The sequence below is a fragment of the Gopherus flavomarginatus genome, chromosome 17 (genome assembly GCF_025201925.1).
Source record: "Gopherus flavomarginatus isolate rGopFla2 chromosome 17, rGopFla2.mat.asm, whole genome shotgun sequence".
NCBI classification, from domain to species: domain Eukaryota; kingdom Metazoa; phylum Chordata; order Testudines; family Testudinidae; genus Gopherus; species Gopherus flavomarginatus.
Genome location: NC_066633.1, coordinates 16,138,703 through 16,151,875, shown reverse-complemented (window position 1 = coordinate 16,151,875; position 13,173 = coordinate 16,138,703). Strand labels below are relative to the sequence as shown.

At 48.8% G+C, this 13,173-nt stretch overlaps 1 protein-coding gene across 3 annotated transcripts in view; it reads right to left on the bottom strand.

Annotated features, from left to right (window-relative positions):
- ASTN2 (astrotactin 2) overlaps nt 1-13,173 on the bottom strand; it is a 595,125-nt gene that overhangs the window by 393,711 nt on the left and 188,241 nt on the right. For all 3 annotated transcript variants that reach the window (XM_050926897.1, XM_050926900.1, XM_050926898.1), the window contains one exon: nt 5,114-5,260. In XM_050926897.1, the coding sequence (XP_050782854.1) occupies nt 5,114-5,260 (147 nt within the window). The remainder of the gene's footprint in view (nt 1-5,113; nt 5,261-13,173) is intronic.

The following is a 13,173-nucleotide window of genomic DNA, read 5'->3' as shown; positions in this document are numbered from 1 at the left end:
TCACTGCCCTGGCTGGCCCAACAAAGTCCAAGCCCACTGACTTGAAAGGCTGGAGCAAGGACTATCTTTTCTCAAGGTTTGCTCGAGAGTGGATGGGATGGAGAGGGGAAGGGGGAAAAATGTGAAAAAACGCTGCAATCCAGGTCTGTTTCCTTTCCACTATTGCACATGTGCTTTGAGTTCCAAGATGGGGAATCTTTTATAAATCAAAGATCCCTCCAGATGGAATGTCGCTCCCTCCTCCTGCTCCAGAGAGTCTCACCAACCTCCCCCACCAGCACAGCCAGATGTCAACGCAGGCCCCTGCCGTATACAGCTTGTGAAAACAGGAGGGTTTAATAGATGTGCAGCAGGGACACACTCTAGGCTAAGTCCTCCAGGGTCTCTCTCTCCAGCCGTGGTTTCTCTACAGGCAGCTCTTGTCACTTGTATCACTACATTTTAAAAGATTCCTTACAAGAAAGAACCATTGTGAGTGCACAACTGAGGAGTGGCAAACATATTCTTAGGGGATTTTGACAATTCAACCAAGGGGCTCTTTCTTTTCTGTTTGTTGTTGTTGTTCCCTTCTCTCTTGCTGCTGATAAATGATGCTTTAAGTCACATTTAAAGGTTCAAATCCTCAGAAAAGCGACTCTGCAGGAGTCTATAACTGTGATCCTGCTCTGAAATTAGAACGACATTTTCCACTCAGCATAGGGTGAGGTAGTGGTAGGATCTCAGAGTTTCTGACCATGTCGGCTGGAAATTTGGGAGATTAAGAGGGAGGAGGGAAACTTTGAAGGATCATTGAGGCCAGTCTAGCCGCACACCTGGGATTGTGTTGAACAAGTGCACCAGCCCACCCCTTCCTCAGAGGCTGGCTTGTCTCTCTGCAAACACCAGAGCGTGCCGCTGACGGAGCCTCGAGTATTTATGTGCACGGCACCATCTGAAAGATGTTGAGCACATGGTTATAGCTCACGCGATACTCTACTTTAACCTCAATCAAAGCTCCAACGGCTTGTCTAACCCCGGAAAGTTTGAATGGGTGTCATTACATCCAGGTAGCTATGGTGGCACACCCCCCCCGATGAAGACGCTGCACCAGTGCAAGATTGCCCTTGAACTGGTGCAGCAGAGCCCTGTGTGGGACTAGTGTAGAGCCCAGCAGCGGGACCTGCAGGACCCACTGCCATAATAGCCGGAGCGGGACAGGAGCAGGATTACAAATAGTCCCGTGCAGGGCTCTGTGATGCAGCTAATCCCAGGAAAAAGCCAGGGTCAAGTCACTTATGTAAGCCTCATCTTTTACCAGGGCAGGGCATCTGCATGGTGATTTGCACCCACTTGTGCACAAACAACCCAGTATAGACAAGGTCTAACTCTAAGAAAAAGCCACCATCTCCATCTTCCTTCTGGTCCCCAAGCCAATTCCCTTCCGTTCCTCCTAATTCATCCTGTGCAGAGCAGCAGACAGGAAGTTTGCCTCTCCTCCCTCCTGCCCCTTCTCCTTTCCACACACTTTAAGGGCTGCTGTCCAAACAAACTTGGCTATTCCCTTTGCTGAGGAGTGAAATTAGCAACAATCTGTGCTGAGGAGAAGCCAAGCCAAGAACGCATCCCTGGGTGTCATTAAAATGTCCTGCCCCAGCTCAATGCTGTGATCTCCTTAAATGTTTTATAATATTTTGCTGCCAGCCTGGCACTACCTGGGGATTTGTTGTTATTTAAAGGAAGGCATGGCTCTAAGCACTTCTCCTTTCCAAGACAGGGCCTCAGAATGCCGGTGCTTCTAATGATGAGATTTCAGGAAAACAGATCTTTGCTGCAAATTGTCTCTGCTGCTCCCAGTTCCATCTAGGAGCCCTCGACTCCATTTCCCATTACAAAAGGAAAAAAAAAAGTTTTCACAGTTTATAATGATATTTTACAGTTTCGTTGCAGATCACATTTCCCTTCTCCTGCAAACCTTTTCACCACTCCTCTCACCGCTTTCTCTTTAGAAAAGCCATTAAGGCAGGATGGGAGATCAGCCTATTTTCCCCCAGTTTCAGAGAGATTAATCTGTTTTATTGGTATTTCAGTGTCATCTCTGCTTGCATGTTCTAGGTATTTGCATAATTTGCAGTACCACTCTCTTCCTGGAGACAGGAATGCTATGGAGTCACCTTATATTTCATCACATTTCTCGAGGGTGCAGTGTCATCGGATGGTTCGAACTATGGACCAGGAGTCTGGGATCCCGGGAAATAGTCACACCATTGCCTTGCACTGTGACCTTCAACAAGTCACCGTAGCCCTCTGTGCTTCAATTTATCCAACTGTGAGTTAGGAATAGCACTCATTGCCTTCCGTGACTACTGGGTGTCTTGACTAGCATTCAGCTACTATGCATTCATGCAGAGCCTAGCACAGCAGGGCCTGGAACCTGACTGGGGGTTCCAAGTGCTACCAGAACAAACAGTAAATAACAATTTGTGATACACCAAGTTCCTTGGATGCAAGTGGATAGAGAAGAAGCAGCAGCCTTTTTCATCAGGGCAAGGGCTGCTTGTTCTCTTTCCTGGTCACTGATTACTCATGAACGACGGTCTGTGGAAACACCACTAACACTCACTCTAGTCAAAAGTCTGGATGCTCCTTTTAGTTATTTCTTGTTTTGAAGGCTGTGGAGAAGTAACTCGTTTCGTTTTGACATCCATTTCACACACACGCTCTCTACCTCTTCTCAACCCTGAATTTTTCCAACTTCAGCCTGCAGCTGCAAAATGGAAACACACACAGCATTGCTGATAAGGGCCCAAAGTTTGCTTTTTATAGGATACCCAGCACATGCCAAGGCAGGATTTTCAAAGCCTAGCATGTAAGTAGCATCCTCAAGACTTACATCTGATGTTGCAAAACAGGTAACTGCTCACTCTCCGTCCCATTCTGCACAGAGGTCTCCTCGGGCCTAATTTGAAAGCCTGACTCAAACTCGACTAGTCCACAGCTGACCTGATCCATGCCTGAGAGTGCCAAGACATTTTCAGACCCAACTCGAGCCTTGCACTTGCTGCTGAAACTAGGTCAGCACCCCAGCCACTGCCTCATGCTTGGGACATGGCCGGGGGGGCTTCCTGCTCTCCGTGCCCATGATCTGTCTCCAGGCACCGCCTTGCCGCAGGGTCAGCGCAGCCACCATGGCTGTGTCCCCGGCTCTTGCAGGGCAATGCCACCTTACTGCTGCATAGATGCTATAGACAAGAGGCACTACGGCTCATTGGCGCATTCGCTATGCAGTGCAGCAAGTCGGTGGCAGCCGGCAGGAGTGAGGCACGCAACTGCCACTCTGCCAAGCCTACGGGCAGGAGAAGGTGAGCAGAGACAACCCAGCCCAAGCGTGTTAGGTTATTTTCATACCCAAACTGAACCTAACATGTGTAATCAGGTCCCAGTGGGTTTGGGTCTAGTTCTGCAGGCACATTAACCCAGCCAGTGCTTGTAGTGCTCATCTGCCCGAGTATTGTTTTGGGATGCACTTGATATCAACGCAAATTTTGCAGGCATCAACCTTGGAAAATGTCATCATAAACACCAGGGTTGAGATGTGTGGGCCATTTGTGATTCTGTGCAGCATTAAATCGCTATGAATTCATTCTGAGGCCAGAGGGGACCATTAGGAGCATCTAGTCTGAACGCTGCACAACACAGACCAGAGTGTTTCACCCAGTGAGGCGAAGGTGCCTTAAATTCCGTCTCATCACACTTGGTCCCGTCAAGGGTAACTTGCTTTCCTGCTTCATAAGCATTTGTCCTCCCCACCAAAGCTAGCACCTCTGGCGAACAGGCCCCTGACTGGATCAGAACCAGACGCCCAGCACTACAGTTCGGGTGCAAGCTAAAAGTGACTGCAGCTGCCTACACAGCCCCGGACTGTGCATGGCACGTTTCTTTTGGACGTAAGCCCCCCTCAGCCTGGCTCAGGCAGGAAGGAGACCGCAGGAGCTGAAGAATTGGAACTGACTGAATAATGGGTCCCGTCTTCAGGAAGAAAATGAAATTTGCCCTTGTGTTACTGAAAAGTTGCACTTGACGCTCACTGCACATTATATGGAAAAGGTCAGTGAAACAACAAACACAAGGAGCCAAGCTGGCGAAAGCAATAAATAGCGACAGCCGCCTTTGTCTAATTCTTCAGAGCCTCTTGCTCTTCGCTCCAACACTGGCAATTTCATGTTCTCCAGAGTGGCGAGGGCCAGAGACAAACGGCTTCACTCTGACGGGAGGGCGAGCATCCATGCGGCTTCCGGTGTCTGCCCGGGAAGCCCAGTGCTTCACTTCAGAGCAAGCACGGATTTCAGTCAGACACAGAGTTATAAAACAGAAGTGGGGGGGGCCCCCTCCTCGTGCCAACGGCTATTGGGTTTTAGTTCCATGGGGCAGGCATCTCTCTGTCTGAATTGGCTCTGTATGGAGAGCAAAGCCAGTTTCCCTGGGGTATGAATATAATGCAGTCAGCAGCTCTGCTGTTGGGGAGAGGGAGGAATCTCAAACGAAAACTGAGCAGCTCTGATGCCAAAAATACAAATGCAACGTCAAAGGACGTCCCCCTCCCACACGACCAAACCCATAAATCACTCCATACTCGCCGCATCTTCCTCACAGCCTCCCCGTCCTCTTTTCAAGTGTGAGCAAATGCGGTGCTGCTGAGGGCTTGCCAGATTGCCAAACCCCCGAGACTGAAGCCTTCTAGTTATGCAAAAAAAAAAAAAAATACATGCAGCCAGAGCCTGACGCAGCAGTGAGTCTCAGCCCCGTCCCAGAGAGTTTGCTCCCTGGGGGCGGAGAGGAGAAAAAACTCTCCATGGCATAGTCATATTTCTCTCCCTGCTGGGACTGTCAATGATTGTGTTAGGGTTAGTGTGGGTGGGGTGCTGGGGGGAGCTAGTGTCCTATAACAGATTGTCCCCAGGTGTTTTTCTAGGCCACCCAGCACTGAGGAATAAAGCGAAGAGTGGAAAGTCCTCGGAAGGGTGGTTTGAGAAAGGGGAGTTCTAGGAGGCACTTGGGAAAGTCACACAGAGAAGGACTCTACTGACTGGATTGGATCTGGAAGCTCCAGAGGGAAGTCTCGCTCTCAGGGTCTTACCGTCTGCAACGAAGTGCTCGGGCACATGGAGAGTGACCTTCACTGTCAAAGGGCAGGAGAGCTGGGTGCCACACACCATGGCCAGGATGCAGGAGCTGACTGCAATCAGTGTCAGGGCCGTCTTGTTCACTGGACTCTTCAGAGAGCCTGAAATGCAAACAGACACGCATATATACCCAGAGCCAATGTGAAGTAAGAGCATTTGGAGCTAAAGGGGAAAGACGTGGGTCCAATTTGCTTCTAAACCATCATGAGCAGTGTGAAAGAACAAGAGCAATTAGATCTAACTCTTTGGGGCCCTATCCCATCTCTGTTTCTGGATATTCATCCTTATCAGTGTCTGAGCACCTCACATTCACTACGGGAGATCGGGAAGTGCTGTCCCCATTTTACAGATGGGGAAACCAAGGCATGAGGCAGATTAAGTGTCTTACTCAGACTCGTATGGGAAGTCTGTGGCTGAGCCAGGAATTAAACCCCAGTCCCACTCCAATGCCCTGTCCACTCAACCACTCACCTGCCTCATTTTCCCCTTCTCTCACTTGGGGATAACACCTATCTGCCTGCCTCCCAGTGTTGTTGTGACACTAAATTCATCAGTAATCGTAAGAAGGCAATGCTAGGGGAAATTTACGTTTTATTAGAAAAATGCTTCAGTTAATTATGTCTCATGATGAAAGGCATTACAGTTAATAGCAAGCCATGTTTGAAAAAAAAATCAGTTCTGTCGTGTTAAAGCTTAAAGAACCCAGAATCACAGGGTTAGAACAGGGAGCAAGGGTCGTCTTGCCTAGTGCCCTGTTGAGATGCAGGGTTTGTTGTGTCTAAACCATCCAACGTTTAGGGTATGTCTGCCTGGCACATTAAGCCCAGGCTCTGACTCAGGTTTAAGTCTAAGCACTCCCCTGTACACACACAGATCAGTCTGACTCAGGTCAGCCAACATTCAGGACGAGGGTCTTAGGACCCTGCTGGGGAGGTGGATCAAAGCCCAAGTCCCACTGTGACTGGGATCCAAGCCCTGTCCTGTTGCAGTGGACGCAGCGTTCAACCTAAAGACTTGAGTCAGAAGGTCCGTGTAGTGGAATATGGGCCCTGGCGGCACGGCTGTGAGACCTGGGTCCAGCAATTGTAAACCCAAGTTTACAATGCTGGGTGGATGCTTTAGTGCAAGATGACCTGTGGGGGGGGGCACAACCCCGGAACAGCTTGAGTCACCCCCCACTCCTGGCAGCCTTCCCCCTTCTGAAAAGCAGCCCCCTCATCCCTGCGCATACATCGCCCCTATTGGAAACCCTGAGTCCACAAGCCCAGGACTCACAGAGCCGGGTTTACAATGTTGTGTAGACAGTCTGAAACTTTTCCATCCCATTATTTCTTGTGCTGGTTGCATTTTTGTTAAGATTATTCAGTCCTTGGACCAATCCCTGTTAAGGCCCAATCTTTCAGAAGCGGCTAGCAGTTCTTGGTGCTCCAATTTTTAGGTGACCCAACCTCAGCCACCTTAAAGGGCCTTAATTTCAGAGAGCAGGTGCTCTGAGCTTTATCAAAATCTGACTCCTTTAAAGTGCTTTAAGTTGGGCATGCACAAATTGAGGCCCCCAAAAATTCATGTTTTTAAATGTAGACCAAAATTTTCATAACTTCAACTACTGAATCAATTTTCTTCAAACTTGGCTCGTTTTGCAGATCTTGCTAAGTCTTAAAAATATCAAGCCAAGTCTCAAGGCTGTGTGTAGTGTGCTATCATTAACTACACCTCGTGTCATACATTGGTACAATATTATATATTGCACTAATTAACAAGTGATACTTAGTGCTAATTATTAATATTTCTATACTCACAGACGTCTTACAGTCAATTCAGTGAGCAAGAAAACAATCTGTGCAGAGCAAACCAGAGCCAGAATATTACAAGAGGAGTTTTATTTGGTCAGTCACAGATGTTTACTGCTTCTTTCGAACTCAGCTCACAAAGGGCCTTCCTGAAAGTGGTAGTTAAAATATTTTCTGACAGTAGGAAGACGGACTCCAGTTCAGGCCAACGCCATGCTGAAGGATCCCAATCCCACTCTGACACCAGAGCGATGTGTGGGTCACACTGAGCCCTCCCTCAATCTCTGTAGGCCATCTGTCTAACACCACGGATCACAGACCACAGGCACCTCAGTAATAATTCAGGAGCGGTGGTGCCTTTGAGGCTGAAGAGAAAGCCCAGATCTGCAGCTGCCAGGATTAATGCTCTGTGTCAGCTCAGAATATGGCACAATGCTCGGCGTGAGCAAGGTTCGTTTGATTTGGGTCTTTTTAGTGAAGGGGATAAGGTGAAAAAAGAACTCAGCCATCTGCAGCTCTGGACAGACCGGCCCGGGGACAGAATCGGCTGTGAAATCCTACAGCATAACACATTGCTAAGGAGCCCAAGCCAGGCCAATGGTCCATTAGCTTTCTGGTGGGAGAGGCCAACTTGCTAGCTCTATACAATGAAAGGGAATTGAAGCGGTGAATGAGATCGATAACCACTGTGGGACAGCAGATTACCTCACGGGATGCAAAACTCTGTGTACTAATGGCCCCTATTGGGCCCAGGGTGGTGGTGACCAAATGTCATTACCATCTGCCAGCTGCTTGGCAGCCCATGCTGAACGGAGTCTGCGGTTGCCATCTGCTGCCCAAAGAGGCACCCTCACAATGGCCACTCACGCTGGCACTCTCCAGAGAGGCCAAAGATGGCATGGTCCACTGAGGACAAATCATACTCTCACGGAGAGCAGCCCCAAGATACATTAGTGGGGCAGGTTGGAGAAGTTGGAGTTGCTGCTGTTCGTGCTGCATCTGCTCTCAGTCACAGGACTTTGCTTAATAGATTGCACAAGCAGTAAAACTGACTTAAGGCGACCTTGCATGTAGCAATTCTGGGATGTTTGGGAAGCAGCCCTGTAGCATCTTAGAACCTTTTTCAGGAATATAAAGACACGTAAGTGAGAGCACTGATCTCCAATTAACTTGAGCCATCACTGCAGCCTCTGTGACAGTCTGACACAGATCGCTAAATTCCCAGCAGAGCTGACTCTCTCTCTCTGTTTGGAATTCAGGGAAAGCCATTTATTTATTTCTGGAACTCAGTCTCCTTTCCGACCCCCACCTCCACACACGCACAAATCACATCAGTAAAATGAGACCTAAAATGCATTTGTTTGAAAACAACAGGAAATACATCCACTGAGATACTCCAGTGCTCTTTACCTCATAATTTGATCGAGTCTGCTTTTAGAAATATTGGTGTCAGAACAGAGAATCACATTTAAGTTGGATTCAGAGCACGAGCCAGATTTGAAGCTAATGGAAATATATGCACCAAAAATGCAGACATTTTTGCAGCGCGCTGGGGGTTTGCAAACAGGGTAAGGGTTTGGGTCTCAGGAAGGCACTCAGCACTGAATTAGAGGTGCTGATCTGCTGGACAGCTCCCTGTGACAGAGGAGGGGAGAGTACAGAACATGGATATTTACACAACACATTTCACATTCCAGTGTCCTCAAAGAGCTGTACAAGCACCTTCCCCACTCCCAAAACATACCCACCACCCAAACGTCTAGCTCTGCCATCGACCTATTGTGTGATCTTGGGCAAGTCACTTCTCTGGGCCCATTTTCCCTGTCTTGTTTATTTAGATTACAAGCTCTCCAAGGCACAGTCTTGTCTATGTGGGCATACGACCGATCCTGGCTGGGGTCACTAGGTGCTTTTGTAACTGAAATATATTAGTGAGAGTGGAAACATTCAGAGTCACAACAGATGAGAGACCTCATAGCAAACTCATATTATTTTGCCCTTATAAAGCCCCTTTCAGCCCAGGATCTCAAAGTGCTTTAGAACCATTAACCCACAAATCCCAGGGAGATAGGCAAGTATTATTCTGCCTTCACAATTCAACTGAGTCACAGGTACGGCGGCTTGACAAAGGTCACACTGTGACTCAGTGGAAGAGCTGGGAGTAGAAAGCAGGGACCGTGACTCCCAATCTCCTACCCTTCCTACGTGCATCATGGTTCCTGATGTGCCACCATTCACTCCAGAACTTGATTTTTTTTTTAAAAGAAAGTGGCACATGAACCAAAAAAGCAACCCCTGCACAAGACCTGACGACCTCCTCTTCCTGTGGAAAACACAACGTTTGAAATAGAGGACGGCCTGAGCATCTGAGCTCCTGGCCAATGGAGCTGAATGTCGGAGGGAAGGAACAACGTATTGCAGTTCTCATTTCACTACCACTCCTCCAATGTCCCTACCCCCGCTCCATTTCCCTGCTCATTTTCATCGTGTGTATCTAATTACTGACATCCCAAACAGTAAATGCCATCGCCCAAGGGCGGCAAGCAGGGGGCTCTGTTCAACTGAGCCGCAACAATGGGGCTTATGTTTGAGCTGAAATTGGATTTCCGATTCAGCTCTTTATTGCTCGAGGCCAGTCTGCTGCCAGGTTCTAAGGGACGCTAGCCGAATACACAGCTCCTTCCCTCGCTCATTAAACAGAGGGGCATTTCTCCTGTTTTCCATCCCAACGCCTGCTCTTCAGACCACTAACGCTTCAGCAGAAGCACTTCTGTGCTGTGTTTAAACACCCATCTGGAGACAAACAGCTTAGTGCCAGATCTCTCTTAAACCCAGGGAAATGGACGCTTTACAAGCTGTTGCTAACTAAACAAACATCCAGGGGTTAGGCCAGAGGCATCTGGGTTTGTTTGAGAGGCACAAAACATAAAAATCCACCCTTGCCCCAGGGATGTCCAAACTCCCAGGTATTCCAATAACCACCAGCAATCATTGAATTGTCTTAGGTGACTTAGGCTGGAGACCCAAGCTTTGCTACTCTGAATTTCTCCCCCCACGCCCCTTCCCACAAGCCTGGGACTACCACCAAGATGTTCGCACAGCAGTTTGCTAATCCCAGTCCCATCTAAAGGCTGGCCCCAGGTTTATGCTCTACAGGTGGGACGGGAGCAGGGAATGGAAGTTCTGGATGGAACGAGGCTGAGAGTTGGGCAGCAGGAGGCCCAATGGGGTGAGGGGAGAGAGGTGAGGGTCTGTCTCCTTCCCAGGCAGTGGCATACAGCTCCTGCCAGCTGTGAGCTCCATCGGACCTTTGCTGGCTGACCCAAGCAATGCCCCAGTAGCAGAGCGAAGAAGGACCTGTGACTTGGAGCCATTATCCCTGTTCTCCTCCCACCTTATTCTAGATTATATCATATCACCTTTGTCACAGAACAGCATTACCCACCTCCCTCCCCTCACTTCCATGCACCTGGCTGGGGGTGCCAGGCAGAGTCAGATCTCCTTTCCTTCCTCTTGCATGTATGATTTGGGGTGGAGGGGGTTGGAGGGGGAATTGGACAAACAGCCTCTCTTCTCTTCACCGCAGCCAAAGGCGCAATCTGAGCAGGGGGACAAGGAGGGGTCTTACTCCTTCTCTGGCTAAGTAAAGGCCTGAGCAGGGAAGGCAGACGCGCCAGGGGTAGACTCCTTGCACCAGAGGAGTAGGTGGAGGAGGAGAGGGGCAATATTGCTGAGTACTGAAGCACAAGAAGGTGGAGGAGAGCAATGCTGGAGTAGCTGAAGGGATGTTGTACTCTCTAGGGCTCTCCACCCTCAGCCTTCCATCCACACTTACACAGTCACCCAGTCTTACAAATAATAAGCAAGCTGGCCAAAAAATGAATCCCTCCTTTCCCCCACCCCAAGGCAGGGCAGAACAAGAGGCCAGAATGGTTTGCTTCAGTATTCGCAGCCAGTATTCATGCCAAGCTGGGAGTCCCCACAGAATCACAGACTATCAGGGTTGGAAGGGATCTCAGGAGGTATCTAGTCCAACCCCCTGCTCAAAGCAGGACCAATCCCCAGACAGATTTTTGCCCCAGATCCCTAAGTGGTCCCCTCAAGGATTGAGCTCACAACTCTGGGTTTAGCAGGGCAATGCTCAAACCACTGAGCTATCCCTCCCCCCATGGAGAACCTGCCGCTGACAGAGAGTGTCTGTCGCAGATAGGACGGTGGTAGGGCCCCAAACCAAGGCAGCAGGGTGTAGCAGAAGGAGCGTGAGGAATGAGACTGGAAGCCATGAACTTCTGGACTTCAATCCTCCTTCCACCAATGACTTTGGGCTTGTCAAGCGGCAAGTGAGCATGTGGCAAGCTGGGGTGTAAATCTACGGCATACTAGCACGTCACTCACTAACTGTCCACGCGGACCCTGCCGCTATGCGCTAAAAATTCCCTAGGGTGGTTTGAGCTACTGCTCTTTGAAACAGGAGAAGGTCAGCGCTCACTAGGGAACTTTTAATGTGCAGCAGCAGCCTCCACACAGACAGTTCGCAGCACGCTATACTCCAGCTTGCCGGATGCTAACCGGTCATGTAGACAAGCCCTTAGGTAGCCTTGGGCAAGTGACTTCAACTCTCTGAGACTTAGTCCGTAAAAGGTGGGATAACGCTCCTTCATAGGGTTTATGTCTGACATAGGCCCAGCTCTGTGGAGTTCTCCAGTGGTGTTATCTGCCCAACTGGCTGGGTTAGAGTGGTGCAATGATTTGTTTCTTTGTTGCCTTTGAAGTCTCAGCCGCAAGAATGCCTGAACACAGTCTGTTTGCATGCCATCTGCTTGGCTTCAAAGTGAAAAGTCATTGGTGATCCCTAGCTGAGGATGAAGGAGGAGAAACCAGGAAATGAAGAGATAAGGAGGGGAATGCAAGAGACATGTCAAGGAGGAAAAGGACTTCTCCTGAAATGGAGAACGAATTGGGGCCCTCCTCTCCCACACCACACTCCTCAACTTGTGAGCAAGGAGAAGACAGATGAATGTGAAAATTAAAAGCAGACCAATCCGTTCTAGGGCAGAATTGCATCAGAGTTTCTTCCTGCTACTGATCCAATTAACCATTGCTTAATTAGACTGGAATGCAAAAAAAAATTCCAAAAGAAAACCTCCCCTTGGAAGTCTCTGATCTTGTACGTACAAACAGCTGCCACTTCATTCAGAGAGCTCCTGCCACCACCCTCCTTTGGGTCTTTTTTTTACACCAAGCGCCAATTAGACTGGCTCTGGTCTGCCTGAGAACACCTAGACTCCTCTGCAGAGAGTTTGGAAGCAGCCTGCAAAGGGACTGAAGATTTTGCACCTACTGCAAGAGGAAAATAAATTCAAAGCCACAAACACTCCACATGCAGCCCTGTGGCTCATCTAAAATATCATTTACTTGTGCTGCCAATTACTCTTTCCACTGCCTCCTCCCCAGCCCCAATATCTGGCACAAAAAGGGCAGAAAACTCTGATCTGGCACTGGGAGTACTGCTGACATTAAAAAGGAACATACAGAACACGTATACATTTTAAGCAACACTAATATTCTGCATGCTCGGCAATATGATGTTTCTAAATCAGGCTCAAATACATGCTTGGGAGATTAGTCTATGAAAAAATAAACTTTAATTACTCCATCTTTCTCAGTGCATAGCCCATAGCACTGGCCACATGCGGGTGTTAAGATATAATAGTTTAATACCTAATGTTTCAAGATTGCTTGGATATTAAAACACATTTCTACCTCCCAGGAAAGACGGAGATATAGAAATCAACCTCCTGAACTGCTTAGCAACTGAACTGCAAATCCTACAGAGCACACATCAATGGGAGGCACGCAAAGGCACCTGCTAATGAGAAAGTAGCACTTTTAACATGGAGAGGGTGTGTTTCAGCTTGAATTTTGGCAGCACAAAAATGCAGACACCTCTGGGGTGGATGGCAGGGAGTCACCAGCCACCTGAATATAACCTTAATGGTACCAAAATGGCAGACTGACCCTGATGTGGAATCCTGTCCCCACCCACAGCACACCCCATACAGCTTTCCTTGCACCTCCAAGGAGGGCTACTTCCAAAGCATTCAGCTGTCCTGTGCATGTCAAGAGAGGTCACTGCCTCTAATTATCTCCCTTTATGTTCCAGCGGAGACTCATTAATACAGTACAACAGCATCTCCCGACGCCCTCACACACAGAAACATCTC